This window comes from Salmo salar, chromosome ssa12 (assembly GCF_905237065.1).
Source record: "Salmo salar chromosome ssa12, Ssal_v3.1, whole genome shotgun sequence".
In the NCBI taxonomy this organism is placed as follows: Eukaryota; Metazoa; Chordata; class Actinopteri; order Salmoniformes; family Salmonidae; genus Salmo; species Salmo salar.
In genome coordinates, this window is record NC_059453.1 from 25,316,064 (window position 1) to 25,332,262 (window position 16,199).

General features: G+C 41.7%; 2 protein-coding genes across 9 annotated transcripts in view; one reads left to right on the forward strand and one right to left on the reverse strand.

Moving 5' to 3' along the window:
- The window catches only part of LOC106564606 (girdin), a 28,600-nt gene extending 21,358 nt beyond the window's left edge, over positions 1-7,242 (forward strand). For 7 of the 8 annotated variants that reach the window (XM_045691159.1, XM_045691160.1, XM_045691163.1 and 4 more), the window contains 6 exons: positions 355-500; positions 1,420-1,512; positions 1,687-1,919; positions 3,666-3,911; positions 4,227-4,292; positions 4,733-7,242. In XM_045691159.1, the coding sequence (XP_045547115.1) occupies positions 355-500; positions 1,420-1,512; positions 1,687-1,919; positions 3,666-3,911; positions 4,227-4,292; positions 4,733-5,922 (1,974 nt within the window). In that variant the 3' untranslated portion in view covers positions 5,923-7,242. The remainder of the gene's footprint in view (positions 1-354; positions 501-1,419; positions 1,513-1,686; positions 1,920-3,665; positions 3,912-4,226; positions 4,293-4,732) is intronic. The other variant, XM_045691162.1, reaches the window with a different exon arrangement.
- Positions 7,243-8,278: 1,036 nt separating this feature from the next.
- On the reverse strand, positions 8,279-10,578 carry LOC106564623 (uncharacterized). The gene is made up of 3 exons (XM_014130789.2): positions 10,001-10,578; positions 8,760-9,547; positions 8,279-8,629 (listed from the first exon to the last, which is right to left on the reverse strand). Exons 1-3 carry the CDS (start codon positions 10,068-10,070, stop codon positions 8,561-8,563), a joined length of 927 nt encoding a protein of 308 aa, XP_013986264.2. The 5' UTR covers positions 10,071-10,578; the 3' UTR covers positions 8,279-8,560.
- Between the last annotated feature and the right edge of the window lie 5,621 nt (positions 10,579-16,199).

A 16,199-nucleotide genomic window follows, 5' to 3' on the forward strand; every position in this document is an offset into this window, starting at 1 on the left:
CAATATTCTGTACAGTTGTAATGAAGGTGTTGTTGATCGTATTGTAATGAAACAGTCAGGGAGTGCGGCTCGAACCCTCCACCTTCTGACCCGAAGCCCAGCCCGCCATCGACTGTGCCACAGAAGCATGCTCGTGTGGCAAAGTCGATTCTCCACCCTTATTAACCCAGGGTCGTTACAGCATTGCTGGCAAAGTAATTGGATTTTGTATTCCCCAAGCACTGTACAAAGACACTATGTGAGGATATACGCATCTGCATTTGCTCTCAAAGCAGTTTGGTGCCAGATTGATGTGTTGTAGTAATTATATCATTAAAGAAGTAATTAACATATAATATGTGCGATTGTGTCTAGCTGCTGAGTCAGTTGAAGGGGAACCTGGAGGAGGAGAACCGTCACCTGCTGGACCAGATCCAGACCCTGATGCTGCAGAACCGCACCCTGCTAGAACAGACCATGGAGAGCAAGGACCTGTTCCACGTAGAACAGAGACAGCACATGTAAGGGACCCATCTATCTGGCTGAATGCCAAGTCGTAGAGCTTTAACCCCTTGCAATCCAACTTGCAGTTAATGGACTGAATTGAAGTTAATTGAACCAAGTAAAATAGATTTTCCACCAGCAGCAGACACCGTACAGTATATCTACAGTATATAAGAGCATATTTTGTACAATAGTAGATACAGCCACAGTATAGTTCTTCTCATAATGATGGACTTATGGAATGTATTCACATTATGCTAAAACAATGGGCTTCACATAGGACACAAGGCATTCCAGAGCAGCACAAAACAAAGGCATTGATTTAGCTATAGAGCACCGTTGCACCAAAAACACAGTGCATCCCATCATATTTAGAGCACCAAAACCACTGGGAATCTGAGTTTGACAGAGCATGGATTATTGATGTAGTCTGCCATCTGTAGTGCCAGTTTAGAAAAAAAGTTGACTGACCTAAAAAAAAATCCTCTCTCTGCTAGTGTCAACATTGACCTATATGGAATAAATCTCCCCCATTTTGAGTTTATCTTCTGGACATATGGGGCATACTAAGCTATGTGTAATATATATGAAAGTATGGAAATATAACATTCACATTCTTTTCACCTGGGTCGTATTCATTGCTGCATGCAACGGAAAACGCTTTGCAACGGAAAACGGAAATGAGAGTTCCTTATTGGACGGGTACATGTTGTCCCTCACTGTTTCAGTCCATTTTCTTCCGTTTGGTGCCTAATAAATACAACCTTGGAGTTTGATGGTGTTTAAAGGTGCCGGGTGCGACAGTGTGGCAGTTGAGACAGTTCAGTCAGAGTTTATTCTAAGACGTAAACACAACGGCCATCTTTACAGCAGCGACACCTGTTGATGTTACCTCTCTGTGTGAAACACGGTGTTTTTCTCTCTCCTCTCTCTCAGAGACAAGCTGAATGAGCTGAGGAGACAGAAGGAGAAGTTGGAGGAGAAGATCATGGATCAGTACAAGTTCTATGACCCCTCACCCCCACGGAGGTACAGTGCCGTTTGGAGAGGAAATCAATTCACTTTGACAGTGACAAGATTCATTAGTTTGGATACAGTATTAGTTAGTTTTACCTGTTTATTTCTAAGACAATTTTTCCATCAGGGACAATAAAGTTTATCCTATTCTATATCGATTTTAACATATCTATTATATTTCCCGAGGCGTGGGAACTGGATCGCCCTGAAGATGAGGAAGCTGATGAAGCCAAGGAGCCGCGAGCGTTGTGGCCCCGCCTCCTCCTCTGACCACCATCGCTCCCTCACCCCCACACGCTCCGGGTCCTTCGAGGCCCTCCCGCCCACCTCCCCCTCTGCTTCTGGTTGCCAGGACAATGGCTCCTTCGTGGGTTCGGACGGCTCGGGTGGGTCCACCACCTCCCCCCGGAGGAGCAGCAGTGAGTATGACCTCCTTATCCCCTCCCATTGGTCCCGTCTGAGAGCCCTGATAGGCCAGGCAGAAACGGGCTGTCCAATCACGCTCCGCCATCACCGCAGGCCCACCCGCCCTGCTACGAGCTATAGGCCAAGAAGAGAGAGCGACAGCTAGGCCCCTTCTCCCGCCACGGCCGACCCCGCAGCCACGGCCATCAGGGATAGAACAGAAAGATATGGGTGGAGCCAGTTACTGCAGGGAACCTCCCCCAGCCACCACCGATTGGACAGGGAGACAGAAGTCACTCAATTGCTACATCTTTATTTGACGGCCCTACAAGACAGACTCCTCCTATTTGTATCAAGATAGACCCGCCTCCCAGGCTCTTTACACAGAGATCTATGAGAAGGAATAAAAATGATCTGTTGGAAGCTCATCTGTTGCTGTGCCATTGTATAGGAGTCTCCTGGGTAAGGAATCATCATACACACTTGACTTCTGAAGTGGTAAGATGTAGGGCTGCTCTGTCTATATCTACCCTCTATACCAGGATAACTCAACTCTTACCCTACGAGGTCCGGAGCCTGCTGGTTTTCTGTTCTACATAATAATTAATTGCACACACCTGGTGTCCCAGGTCTAAATCAGTCCCTGATTAGAGGGGAACAATAAACAAATGCAGTGGAACTGGCTTGGAGGTCCAGAGTGGAGTTTGAGGGCTGTGTTATGTACATGGGTTTCTATGACAGACAGTGCATGCAGAAACAGTTGTTACTTAGTGTTGCACTATGGATATGTCTGCATGTTTCTTTATGTGGATCCTTCCCTCAATAAGGCCAAACTCGTGTTTTGTCTATTTCTGTCTTTCCCCATGTCTGTTTTGTGTGTGTTAACGTGTTCTCTCCGTTCCCCTCCCTTCATCCTTCCCTGTTTCTCCCTCCCCTGTCCCTTGTTGTCCCACACTGTAAAGTGTCCACTCTGAAAATCTTTCCACTTATGAGGAACAGACTGAAGGATAAGGACAAAGTCAAGTCCCTCTTTCGTCGTTCCATGTGTAAGAAACATGATGGGTCGATGTCTCGTGACTACCTCATCTTGGCTGCAACCTGCCTATTTTCTCATCATTAGCAAACTATTAGCCTGGGTCCCAGATCTGTTTGTGCTGTCTTGCCAACTTCTTAGGATTGACAATTCCATACGAAGTCGGCAAGACAGCACAAACAGATCTGGGACCCAGGCTAGTGAACTATGGTTTACCTTATTCTTTAGTCTACCATTGTCTAAATGAATGCAGCAGAAATCCTCCTGGACAATACTCTTGGAATTCCGTGTAGAGCTCTGCCAAGTGTGCAGCTTGGCACCCTTCCTATTATTGAGTTCAGCCATAATATTGCTATATATTGCAATTTTGATACCCATACCCACTCTTTCTCGCTGTTAGCATAAGCATCCGCCACCATAGATATTTTTACTCTTCAGTTCTCCATGCAGTTCTGTAGAGTTACACAAGAGGTCAGGGGAATACTGCATTGCAGAACACTGGTACTGCATAATGTTTTAGTTTCTCAGGACCACATTGCTGGAAGGCAGGAAGACTCTGACGGAGGTTGTGAGGCTAAAACCGTAGTTATTGATAAACGTCATACTTTTCAAGTGAAGTGTGTAGAATCTTCTCTCCTTTGAATGAAAGACAGGAAGGGAAAGAAAATATAGGACTTCCCCATTACCAGAGGCAACTCAAGTCATCTCTCTCCACCTCCACCCCCAGCCCTGAATGACCTGGACAAACTGAATGACTTGGTGTACCCCTCAACCCTGTCTGAGGACCCTGAGCAGCTAGAGGAGTCAGAGATCAAGAATGACAGATTCAGGAAGGAGTCTATGACCTCATCCATGAGCGACTCCATCTTGTCCATCATCAACCATCAACACCAGCCAACCACCACTCCTTTGTTTTATCCCACCACCACTGCTGCTGCTGCTGCCACTGATAGCAATGAGCTATGTTTGACAGGTAGAGTCATTCCACCATCCATATTACGTCCTTCCATTTGACATCTTCATCAGCTATCTGCTATGAACACCTTTTGCTGTAGTTTTAAGAATCATGCTACAAGGGTACTTTTGCTAAGGGGTTTGAGCTACCATGTCTCTATAGGGATGTGTTGCTTCATACATCTGCAATTCAGTTTGCTTGAATGAACACTACCACTTCCCATTTGCTTCTCTTGCTTTTAACCTGACCAGTTTGACCGCAACACTGCCTCACTCCTGGATACCCATACAGTGTTGTCTCATTTTCTGTCCCCTGCCATTTTGTGTTGCACAGACAAGGATTATAATGACAGTGCTGTGGCGACTGAATTTGACGACGGTGATGAACTACAAAACCATGGTAAACAACATGCCGCTAACTCATTATTTGAGGGTTCCCAAATGGCACCCTATTCAATACACAGTGCACTACTTTTGACCAGAGCCGTATGAAGAGAATAGGGTGCCATTTGGGATGCAGAACATGTATATAGATGTATAAGGAGTTAAAATGAAGAATAAATCAATATCTGTTAACATGGCCTTTTTTCAAGTTAATCTCTTATTTTGCTCAAAGTAGGCATTAGTCTGAACAGCTTGATAATACTGCCCTCTATAGGCAGAAATAATGATACATGCATTTACTAGCTTGTATTGTCGCCTATGCTATGTTTATTTTACATAAAAAGTATTTTAATACATTGTGAAAATGCATACATTTTCCAGACATTTGTAATCAAGAGTGTAGCCTGCTGTTGGGGTAACCTAAAGAGACGTTCTCTCCATCCGCGGTTCCCCCAGGTCTGAATGGCGTGCCGAGCCGTGCCCAGAGCCAGAGCAGTGGAGAGTTCAGCCTCAGCCTAGACAACGAACCCTGGTCCAACGGCAGTAGCCCGGTCCAGCCGCCTCCGTCATCCCGCCGCTCCTCTTCCTCCTGCCTCCCGCCTAGCGATACCTCCACCCCCCGACACACACGGCAGAACCTCTCGCCGACCACACACACACAGCAGCGATCCACTTCCTCAACACACACCAGCAGCAACAAACACAGAGAGAGTGTAGGCGTGAAGAACTCCTCACCTATTGCCATAGCAAATACGCAGGGTTCAGTTCCCTGTAGGGGGAGGGAGGTGGGTAGCACCCAGGACCCCTGGCCCAGAAGGAGTGTCCTCAGGAGGTGCACCAGCAGCAGCAGAGCCCCCCAGCGCCCTTCCGATGGGAATGTCCCCAAAACAGCTCAGGGGCAGGTTGCCGTACTATCTCGATCTGGATTAGGTCTGAACAAAGCTCCAGAGACCACCACCACCCGAGCCTCAGCCATGTCCCCGATCACGGTGCTCTACGTCCAGGGTAAATCTTCCTCGGTGTCTGGGTGTCTCAACTGTTTCTCCACCCCGTTGGGGAAGGAGGCGCGTCTAAGAGAGCCATGGTCTCCTACCTCTCTACCCCGGGCCAGCAGCGTCATCTCAACAGCCGAGGGTTCCTCGCGACGATCCAGTGTCAACAGTGACTCTAGGGTGATGGCGAAAGTAGATCCCTTACCTATCATGGAATCTGATGGGAGCCCGAATCAGGAGACGGACACTATTAATCAGAATCAGAACAAGCAGAACAATCCAGAAGAACTAGAATCTGATAATCAACCACCCCCAAGCAAACCCCCCAGAGACCCAGCGATAGCCACCGATCGGCCCAAATCCACCTGCCAGGAATCCCTCTTCGGTGGCACCCCGTTCAACCTAGACTCTGTCTTCTCAGACACTATCTTTAGCGAGTTGGTAGTCACCACCACTACTAGTAACAACAGCAATAATAACGATAAGAACCAGACTTTCCTCTGTCTGAACCCAGAACTGGAGCGTAACGTCAGTTTCCCGCCCCTGAGGCAGGAGTCCACTAACGGCACGGCACCGGGACGCATGGACAATGTACAGAGCCAAAATGGAGGACATGAGGACTGTGAGAGTGATACTGTGGAAATTGATTGCTGAATCAGCTGATTGCTGATGACATAGTTGCATGTATACAGTCCTGTATTGAGTTCTGCAATAGAAACAGGTAGTTGTGAATGTCAGTACCAACATAGTACCAACATTGTTTAAAAAAGAAGCAAACATCATAATTATTTCCTATTGTGTTAATGCAATAACTGTTCTTCTCCCTATAGGTGCTTTTGAAGTAGTGATGTTTTGGTTTTAGGCACTTTTCACAATGCAGTCCTAGTCATTATAACATTGTGTTATACAGTATTATAAGATGTCTGTTTTTGGGCTGAGATTATAGACTGTATGTAATGATAAGATGCACTGAAAACATACGAAGACAGATTCACATACTAAACTTATACTGGGGCAACTTGTAGCCTAGTGGTTAGAGCGTTGGACTAGTAACCGAAAGGTTGCAAGATCAAATCCACGAGCTGACAAGGTAAAAAAAAATCTGTTGTTCTCCCCCTGAACAAAGCAGTTAACTCACTGTTCCTAGGCCGTCGTTGAAAATAACAATTTGTTCTTAACTGACTTGCCTAGTTAAATAAAGGTTAAAAAAAACACTTGTTTCTCTAATGTACATATTTGTATATTTAGTCCAAATGAAGATGTAAATAGAATGTACTTTTAGGGAATAAGTTGTTGTTTCCAAAAAAGCACATTGTCAATCTTCCCTTGTTGTTTGACAAAAGTTTTCAGTATTATGCGGCCTATGTTTTTATTAGTATTTATAAGGCTGTGTTGATATTTTTGTTTTATTTGTGTTTATACGCCGTGTCAATCTACAAATGCTTAAACTCCCTATTCATGTGTACTTTTTGTTGTCCCATACAGTAGATCTAGTTATACACATAACCCTTCAACCAACAAACCATAGCTCACTGTCCAGAGTGTTGATATCACATACAGACTAGTAGACAACATGTACATTACATTACCATGTTAGTTTATTACCACGCTGGACATTACAGTGAACTTATAATAACAAACACAATCAGTAATCATCTGATTAGGAAAAACGCACCAATATGGTTCTTCGGCTATGTGTCATGTCATGTGTCGTGTCATGTGTCAAATGGGGACTGTGTTTTTGTTTGGTTTGTTCTGTTTGTTTATTTGTTTGCTTTTCATTGCCTCTGCTTCATTTTCTCTGCTTCATTGCCTCTGCTTCATTTTCTCTGCTTCATTTTCTCTGCTTCATTGTCTCGGCAAAAATCAAATACTGAGATTGTCCTCAGTGAAGATGAAACCTTGTAAATGTAAATGTGTGCAGGGACTTCAGGAGCCACAGTTGAATAAAGCCCTTTTCACTCCTTTAATATATTACGTTGAGTCTGTTTTGATTTCTTATTCTAGGAGTTATGAGTGAGAATGCATGTAATTCTCAAGAAAATGCGCAAACAAAGATATAAACGCAACATGCAACAATTTGAATGATTTTACTGAGGTGCAGGTCACATAAGGAAATCAGACAATTGAAATAAATTCATTAGGTCCTAATCCATGGATTTCACATGACTGGGCAGGGGTGCAGCCATGGGTGGGCCTTGGATGGCATAGGCCCACCCACCTGGCAGCCAGACCCACCCACTGGGGAGCTAGGCCCAGCCAATCAGAATGAGTTTTTCCCTACAAACAGGCTTTATTACAGACAGAAATACTCCTCAGCCCCTGGTGTGGTCTGCCAAATTCGCTAAAGCGACATTGGAAACAGCTTGTGGTAAAGAAATGAACAGTGAATTCTCTAGCAACGGTTCTGGTGGACATTCCTGCAGTCAGCATGCCAATTGCACACTCCCTCAAAACTTCTGACATCTGTGGCATTGTGTTGTGTGACAAAACTGCTCATTTTAAAGTGGCCTCTTATTTTCCCCAGTACAAGATGCACCTGTGTAATGATCATAATGTTTAATCAGCTTCTTGATATGCCACACCTGTCAGGTGGATGGATAGTCTGGGCAAAGGAGAAATGCTCACTAATAGGGATGTAAACACAACATTTGAGAGAAATAACCTTTTTCAGGGATTTTATTTCAGCTCATGAATTATGGAACCAACACTTTACATGTTGCGTTAATATTTTTGTTCAGTGTAGTTACATTGTAACAGAATGTCAGCAAAAGTTCAGTTTTTCCACAATGTTACATGTTTCTGAAGGTCACAGTGCAGTGACTCATTGACAAGTACTGAACTTGAACTGCTAAACCACTGCATTTGTTGTTGAATTCTGCGATATTTGATGATAAATCTAGATGTGTAACATGAGTGACCCTCATTAGAGACGTATTGTGGTTTTAATGAAGATACAAAACACATTCAAATAAAATTCTTCAAAATTTATTGAAGATAGAAATGGATGGGGTGGGGGCTTAGGGATCAGGGTTGGGGTCAATTCATTTTCAATTCAGTCAATTCAGTAAGTAAACTGAAATTCCAATAGCAATTCAAATTTACCTCATTGCCTCCTATGAGAAACAATTGGAATTGGAATTTCAATTTACTTCCTGAATTGACTCAATTGATCTGGAATTCATCCCAACCCTGGTAGGGTTTGGTGTGGGGGAGAGGGGCAGGGGTGTAGGTGGCGTTGAGGAGAAACAGAAGCATCATTCTGGATGCTTTCAGCAGTGAGTGAGTGTCCTCAGTGGGTGACTTCAACATTGAGGTGGTCAACCAAGTGAATGTGCTCCTTCTTGGAAGCCACTTTAGCCTGAAAAACAGACAAGTAGACAATACAGAAAAATATTTTAAAGACAACCATTAACACTGGATATTAGTATAACAATAGTTCATAAATCATAATATATTACAGTACAAAAGACAATATAAGTATTACTGACTGGCTTCCTGTTCTTTCTTGTAAACAATCTCTGTAGAGCTGAGATGAATCCACCCCTTGTTTTCTTCTGATTGGCAACAGCAGTGGATGAAACAATGTGGCCATCAGCGATAGAGGTAGACATTTTCTCAGCAGAGTGCTCCAGGCTGGTAGCAATAGCATCAACTTCATGGACCGAAGCATTGCAACTCTCAGTTGAAAACATAGAAATAGTGATGACTAGTCTACTTCTCTTGGTTGAGACATCAGCCACTTGGACCTCAGGTTGGTTGGAGTCTCTCAGTGTGGAATCATCACGATCCTTCACTCTAGCGTCACTGCTGGACAGAACCTGAGACACTAGACCTGCAGCAGACTGGATCAGGTCTATCTCCACGATGGCAACACTGGTGGACAGAACCTGAGACACTAGGCCTGCAGCAGACTGGATCAAGTCATTCTCCACGATGGCAACACTGGTGGACAGAACCTGAGACACTAGGCCTGCAGCAGACTGGATCAGGTTGTCTTCCTCGATGGAAACACTGGTGGACAGAACCTGAGGAGTCTGCACGAGTGTCAGTGGCTCCCACTCATCCAGGAAGAAGCTCTCGACAGAGGGGAAGCTTCTTCCTTTCAGAGCTGGGGGAATGTAGGGGGTGTACCCAACAGTCCAGAGCAGAGAGCTGTCGATGGCATTTGCGTAGTGGTACTTGTCACCAAGTTCCTCTGCAAAGCTCAGACGGATGTTCTGACTCTTTGACTCTGGACCGCCTCGGGTGTTGAGTTTGGTTACCGTTGAGATCCACCCTGAAAGAAACACCAACACAGGGTTAACAAAACTGATTTCAGCATTACAAGCAAGGGATATTCTTCATGCATCCCAATAACATCTCATTTCTGCTGAAGTGCGCACTCATTCACCACTTCCCACAAATCTAAAAACATTGGCTAGTAGGGGCTAGGTAGAGTTTTAGCCATATTTAATATACCAGTCATTTCCTTTCAAATCAGTAAAAGGAGCTGAACAAGTGCACATTTTGGGTGGAAGGAGAGATAAATGGAGACATAAATTATTTTCATTGGCCAAAATAAAACCATTGTCAGCTGGAAAACTTCATTTCGCATGGTTACATTGTTTGGTAACTAACAACAAACTCCTAAAGCCTATTTTCTATGTTGTTTTTATTTCCTTTCCAGTAGGAATTACACCTTCAATTAACATTTTTATTTAAAGACGGAAATGTATGTTATTGTTCTTACCTGAATTGACTTCGTTGTCCTTAATGGAACAACGTCTGTCTTCAGGGAAGATGAATGAAAAGCTCGCCATAATAATGTTGTCTCTCTCGTTGTTTGTCGATCAAGAACTGAAGATTTTTGAGAGTTCTGAACATATCTCTTGGGTTCTGGAGTTCCATGTGAAGCGTCGGTATTGTGACCCTCTCGGTCGCATAGAGATGGAATACGTCATTACACATTGTTTCGAATCGGAATGGAATTCTAATTCGCTTTACCATAAGCTCTAGCCGTGAAACAAAATGTAAACAAGTTTAACTTCTTATTTTTAATTGATTATAAAATATCGAGTAAGCTAGTGTCATAACACCATAACAACGTTTATGCATTACTGCAAAGAGACCGTGCGTAAAAGCGCGGGACGTGCGCACTGTCACAGAAATGAGTGCCCTCAGCCCTGCACTTTTCCTCACCTGGGCAGTGTAGGCGTACCCGCGCCTGTAGTCATTTTGCCCTATCTCTCCAGTTCACTGCCTTGTACACAAACTTGCACACATTCACTTTTTTTTCTATACCATATTCGACTTTTGAGTGAAATATAGCCCTCAGAAAAGGATGCTACGAATAGAGAACTTAAAGAACTGTACAGGCAGTCTTCTATTACAGTGAAGGACTCTGGCTGTAGGCATTATATGTTGGTTAGACAAACAGAAGGACAATTTGATATATTCTTGAGTCCTACTGTCTGTTATTTATCAAACAAAATTGACAATAGCTCAGAAAATAATAGTATTTTAGACAGAGGATCAATACTTTTTGCCAATGCAATGGTATATGACTGAGGCTCCACACACATGTGTAGTATAGTATAGTATTTGTTCAGGTAACATTGTACTGTGATATATATGAACATTACAGAGGCTGTAGTATGGAGCCAGTCGTTTTTCCCGAGTTGTCCACTTACTGCTGATGATGTAACAGAGCATCAATATGATGTGGCCAGCACAACATTTCAGATATCAAGTTTTAATACCATGACTCAAAGGAAAGTACAATAATGACCATCTCACTATTTCATAACCCACATTTAAATAAAATCTAATTTTATTGTTCACATACACATATTTAGCAGATGTTATTGCAGGTGTAGCGAAATGCTTGTGTTCCTAGCTCCAACGGTGCAGTAATTTAAATGAGATGGTAGGCCTACTTAGCCGTAGTTAGCTACACATGAAATATCAAATGATCATTCATGAAATAGGGTAGGAACTTCTACAGGGATTCCTAATATAGGCATCTCCTCAAATTCAACAGCTGATAAAAGCATTATCATAGTGCTCCTAACTTTGCTTGCTGGATGATTCTGCAACTTCAGGCATTTTGTCCCTGCAAGCATTCAGAAATTAAAACCTAATGAAACACCATTTTACCAGTAATATAATTGTCTTTATTTGTTTAGAAACCATATGTCAAGGTTGTGTACGGGAGGTGAAGTCAGGTGCAGGAGAGCAGAGTGTAGTGAACAGGCGCACTTTAATTCCGTTCCAAAAATGACAGCACATAAAAACAATAACGTGCCAAAAACACGGAACATAGCAAAAGTAAAGCGCCTGACAATAATCCACATAACAAACAAACAATTACACACAAAGACAATGGAGGGGAACAGAGGACTAAATACATGCAGTAATTATGGAATGAAAACCAGGTGTGTAATGGAACAAGACAAAACCAATGGAATATGAGAAATGGAGCGGCGATGGCTAGAAAGCCGGTAACGTCGATCGCCGAGGAGGAGCCGACTTCGGTGGAAGTCGTGACACCATATCTGATAATGGCTGCGATCATACTATTCAGGAATTTATATATTTTTGTAATTTTTCTCAAACAGCTATTTCCATCATGTCATTAAACATCCATTTTAGTTGAAAATGAAATGTTATACAATGAATTTATAACACATTTATTACACATTTGTACATTATTAACTTGTATTGAATATTATTTTAAGTGATTTCTTTAGGTTTTCCTAATATTAATAATTCATCACAACGCCTGAATGTATAACCTTTCCTTTTTGACAGCTAAAAACATTTATTTATCATGAAAAATAAGATATTTCCACCCAACCTTTTTGTGAGATTATGATAACAACCATATGACTTCCCTATCTAAAACAAATGACATCTATGTCAAAAAAACGCATCATTTTTTTATTTATTGCAAACAACAACCATTGTTAAACATTTATTTAATATAAGAGAAAAGTAAGATTCCAAAAGTAGCCGATGGGCAGAGCTCAAGGAAGTAGGCTAGTCTTTTTCTGAGATGGCCATAGATAGCAGAGGGTTCATGGCGCATAGAAAAGCTCAGTGAGCAAAGTGAAACTGTATAATTTGTGCTATATCCAACACAGGTGTGGAGGGTCACCTGCTTGTGAGAATCACCAAAGTGAACTGCCTGGATTTCACTGGTGTATTTACACAGGTAGTTCTCTGCCAAGTCAATCTGCACGATGATCTCCTCTTTCCGCAGATTCTCTTTTAATTCTCTCAGTTTGGAGTATTGGTGTCGACTGTTGTACACCTGTTTCCCCAACTTCTCTTTCAATCCTTTGAAGAAGTCCTCCAGTAGAATCTGCAGTGCCACACTCCCTTCTCCATGTTTCCCTAATTGTTGTTTTTCTTCTTCTCTCTCTTCAGCTTTGTTTTCCCAACCAAGCCACCATGTCTGCTCAACAGCATCAAAGTCAGATGTTTAACTTCTTGGTGACAGGGGGCAGTATTCAGAAATTCAGATGAATAACGTGTCCAAATTAAACTGCCTGCTACTCGGGCCCAGAAGGTAGGATATGCATATTATTAGTAGATTTGGATAGAAATCACTCTGAAGTTTCTAAAACTATTTGAATGATGTCTGTGAGTATAACAGAACTCATATGGCAGGCAAAAACCTGAGAAAAAATACAACCAGGAAGTGGTTTGTAGTTTTTCAAGTGATTGCCTATCCAAACTACAGTGTCTGTGGGGTCATTTTGCACTTCCTAAGGCTTCCACTAGATGTCAACAGTCTTTAAAACCTTGTTTCATGCTTCTACTGTTACTGGGGAGAGAATAAGAGCTGTGGACTGCCTGAGACCAATGAGTTGTTTACTGCGCGGTCACACAGGCGCACCGTTCCTTCTTTTTCCTTTGTAATGAATACACCATTGTCTGGTTGGAATATTATCGAATATTTATGATAAAAAGACACTAAGGATTGATTGTAAACATCGTTTGACATGTTTCTACGAACGGTAATGGAACTTTTTGACTTTTCGTCTCGGGTTTTGCGCTCGCGCATTATGCCTTTTGAATAGTGATCTGAACGCGTGAACAAAACGGAGGTATTTGGACATAAATATGGAGTTTATCGAACAAAACGAACATTTCTTGTGGAAGTGGGAGTCCTGGGAGTGCATTCCGACGAAGATCAACAAAGGTAAGTGAAGATTTATAATACTATTTCTGAGTTTTGTTGACTCCAGAACTTGGCTTGTAACTGTATAGCTTGCTTTGATGGCTGAGCTCTGTACTCAGAATATTGAACAATGCGCTTTCGCCGTAAAGCTATTTTGAAATCTGACAGCGGTTGCATTAAGGAGAAGTGTATCTATAATTCTTTCAATAACTGGTGTAAATTTTATCAACGTTTATGATGAGTATTTTTGTAAATTGATGTGTTCATTCACCGGAAGTTTTGGGAGGCAAAACATTTTCTGAACATCACGTGCCAATGTAAAATGGGGTTTTTGGATATAAATATGAACTTTATCGAACAAAACATACATGTATTGTGTAACATTGAGTCCTGGGAGTGTCATCTGATGAAGATCGTCAAAGGTTAGTGATTAATTTTAGCTGTATTTCTGGTTTTTGTGACGCCTCTCCTTGCTTGGAAAATGTCTGTGTGGTTTTTCTTGTCTCGGCGCTGTCCTAACATAATCTAATGTTATGCTTTCGCCGTAAAGCCTTTTTGAAATCGGACAATGTGGTTGGATTAACGAGAAGTGTATCTTTAAAATAAGATACAACTATTATATGTTTGAGAAATTTGAATTATGAGATTTGTTGTTTTGAATTTGGCACCCTGCTATTTCACTGGCTGTTGAATAGTGTTTCCCACGGGTGGACGTCCCACATGTCCCAGAGAGGTTTTAAGGTCTTTGGCTTGGCAAAGGGAGCACTCTGTGTACATGCACTCTTTCTTCAGGTTCTCACAGCACAAAGACTCAATACGTTTCTCAATGTTGCTGCAGCTGATCACTTTGTGATACTGTAGTTTGTCCGCCATGAACTGGAGGTTGGCGTGGGTTTTGCAGAGACATGTGTCCCTATCTTGGACTGTTGGCTTGACAACCCAAAAAATGACATATTTTGCAGAATTCATAGTAGGACATTTTAATCTCTGAATATTCCCTCCTAAATGTCTGAAAAGAAGTGCATCTGCTATTTTTTTTCTTGTTCTTCGTTAGTGTGTCCTTTTTACCCTGTTGTCGTTCTGCTGTTGTCATCATGTTGATAGAACCTAGTGATTTTCTCTTCTGTGGCTGTCCTAATTCTGTTCCACTGCTTTTTCTTGGAGTATTGAAGACTTGTTGGCCTGTTTCCATTTGCCCTCATTGCTTTTGCTGAAAATCAAAATTCTCTGTTTGAGGCTTTGACCAGGCCATACTTTCTCAGGATGTTGCCTCTGAGCATTTTTGAAGCCACTTGTTTGTCCTTGGCACTGCACATTTTTTTATACTTTGGCTTTAACTCTGCAATGATGGCATTTTGAAACAATAAAATCCTTCTCAAGTTCTTCGGAGTTCCTGCCATTAGCTGTTTGTCTTTGTCCTTGTCTTTGTGGAATCTCGTCTCTCCATTTTATTTATCAGCTGATCATACATTTTTGGTATTTCTCAGCTTTCCTTAAAAGCTTTATCAAGTTTGACATTTGTCATACAAAGATCTTTGTATGTTTTTGAGCAACCTTTTCCAACCTTTTTCCTTGCAGCAAGTATTCGACTTCTCATTCCTGTTGCAGACAATGAGGAAGGGGTATCAGGGAGAGATACTGGGAGAGATACTGGAAGAAAAAAGAGAAGGGAGAAGTGAAATCACTCTCTGAGCTTACAAAGCGACAACAAAGTTGTAAGGGGGGCCAACATACCTGCAGGTAAGTTAGGGGCAGGTATGTTGGCCCCATTTTCATTTGGTGACTGAGGTGGTGTGTTGCCTGATAGGCAGGTCTCCATTGTAACTGTTCTCTTTAAAGTCTGTCTTCTATTCTATTAGTTGCATTTTTTTTTCAGATGTTACTGGTATCGTATAGGATCATTTTTTAACTTTGTTTCTATGCCTGTGACCTCTCTGCTGTTTTATGTTGCATCTTCTAAAAACAAAGAAAAATAACATTTTTCTTTTAAAGGCTAACTACTTAAGTTCTCAACGTGCTCACCTTGGAGGATCTTCTAGATTAAACTAATTTAAAACATTATTAAATAAGCCTAAAGTTTTAAAAATAATTACAATTAATAACATAATGGACGTTTAGTCATTTCCACCACAGTTAAGTTTGTGAAGGAAATGACTGTGATGGAAATGATCTACAGTTATTGGAGAAAAATGACAGGCTGCTTAGCATGCTTTGGCTAGTATTACAGCTAGCATATAGTTTACACTAAATACATCAAATATATTTTAAAAAACATCTAAATTCTACCACGAATTAAAGAAATTATAGCTTGTTTGGAAATTACTGACAATAAAAAATATTCTCTACACAAGCAATATTTACCTCGATTTTTCTTTAACTTCTGGACATCACATCTAGCACAACTGTCTGCTGCAGCCATGTGCTTCAGTGCCCCAATACGTTTCCATGGTAACTAAATTAACATTCTCTTGAAAAAACATTATTAATGAGTAATTTGCCCTCAGTGGTGGACATTTTTGTGTAAAAAACAATATAAAGGGCATATTCACAATAAATATTGATATATATTTCATTTAATTGACTCTTTCTCGAGTAGATAACCTTATATAATGTGTAATTATTGTTTTCTAATTGAAAAACGTAGTAGAAGCTCAAAAATCTGCCTCAGGGACAAGGGCAAAACAGTGAAATTGAGGTATAAAATGCATATGAAAAGAAGCTAAAATACTTGACAGAGAGGTGTTAAAAAATCTGGAGTGATTGT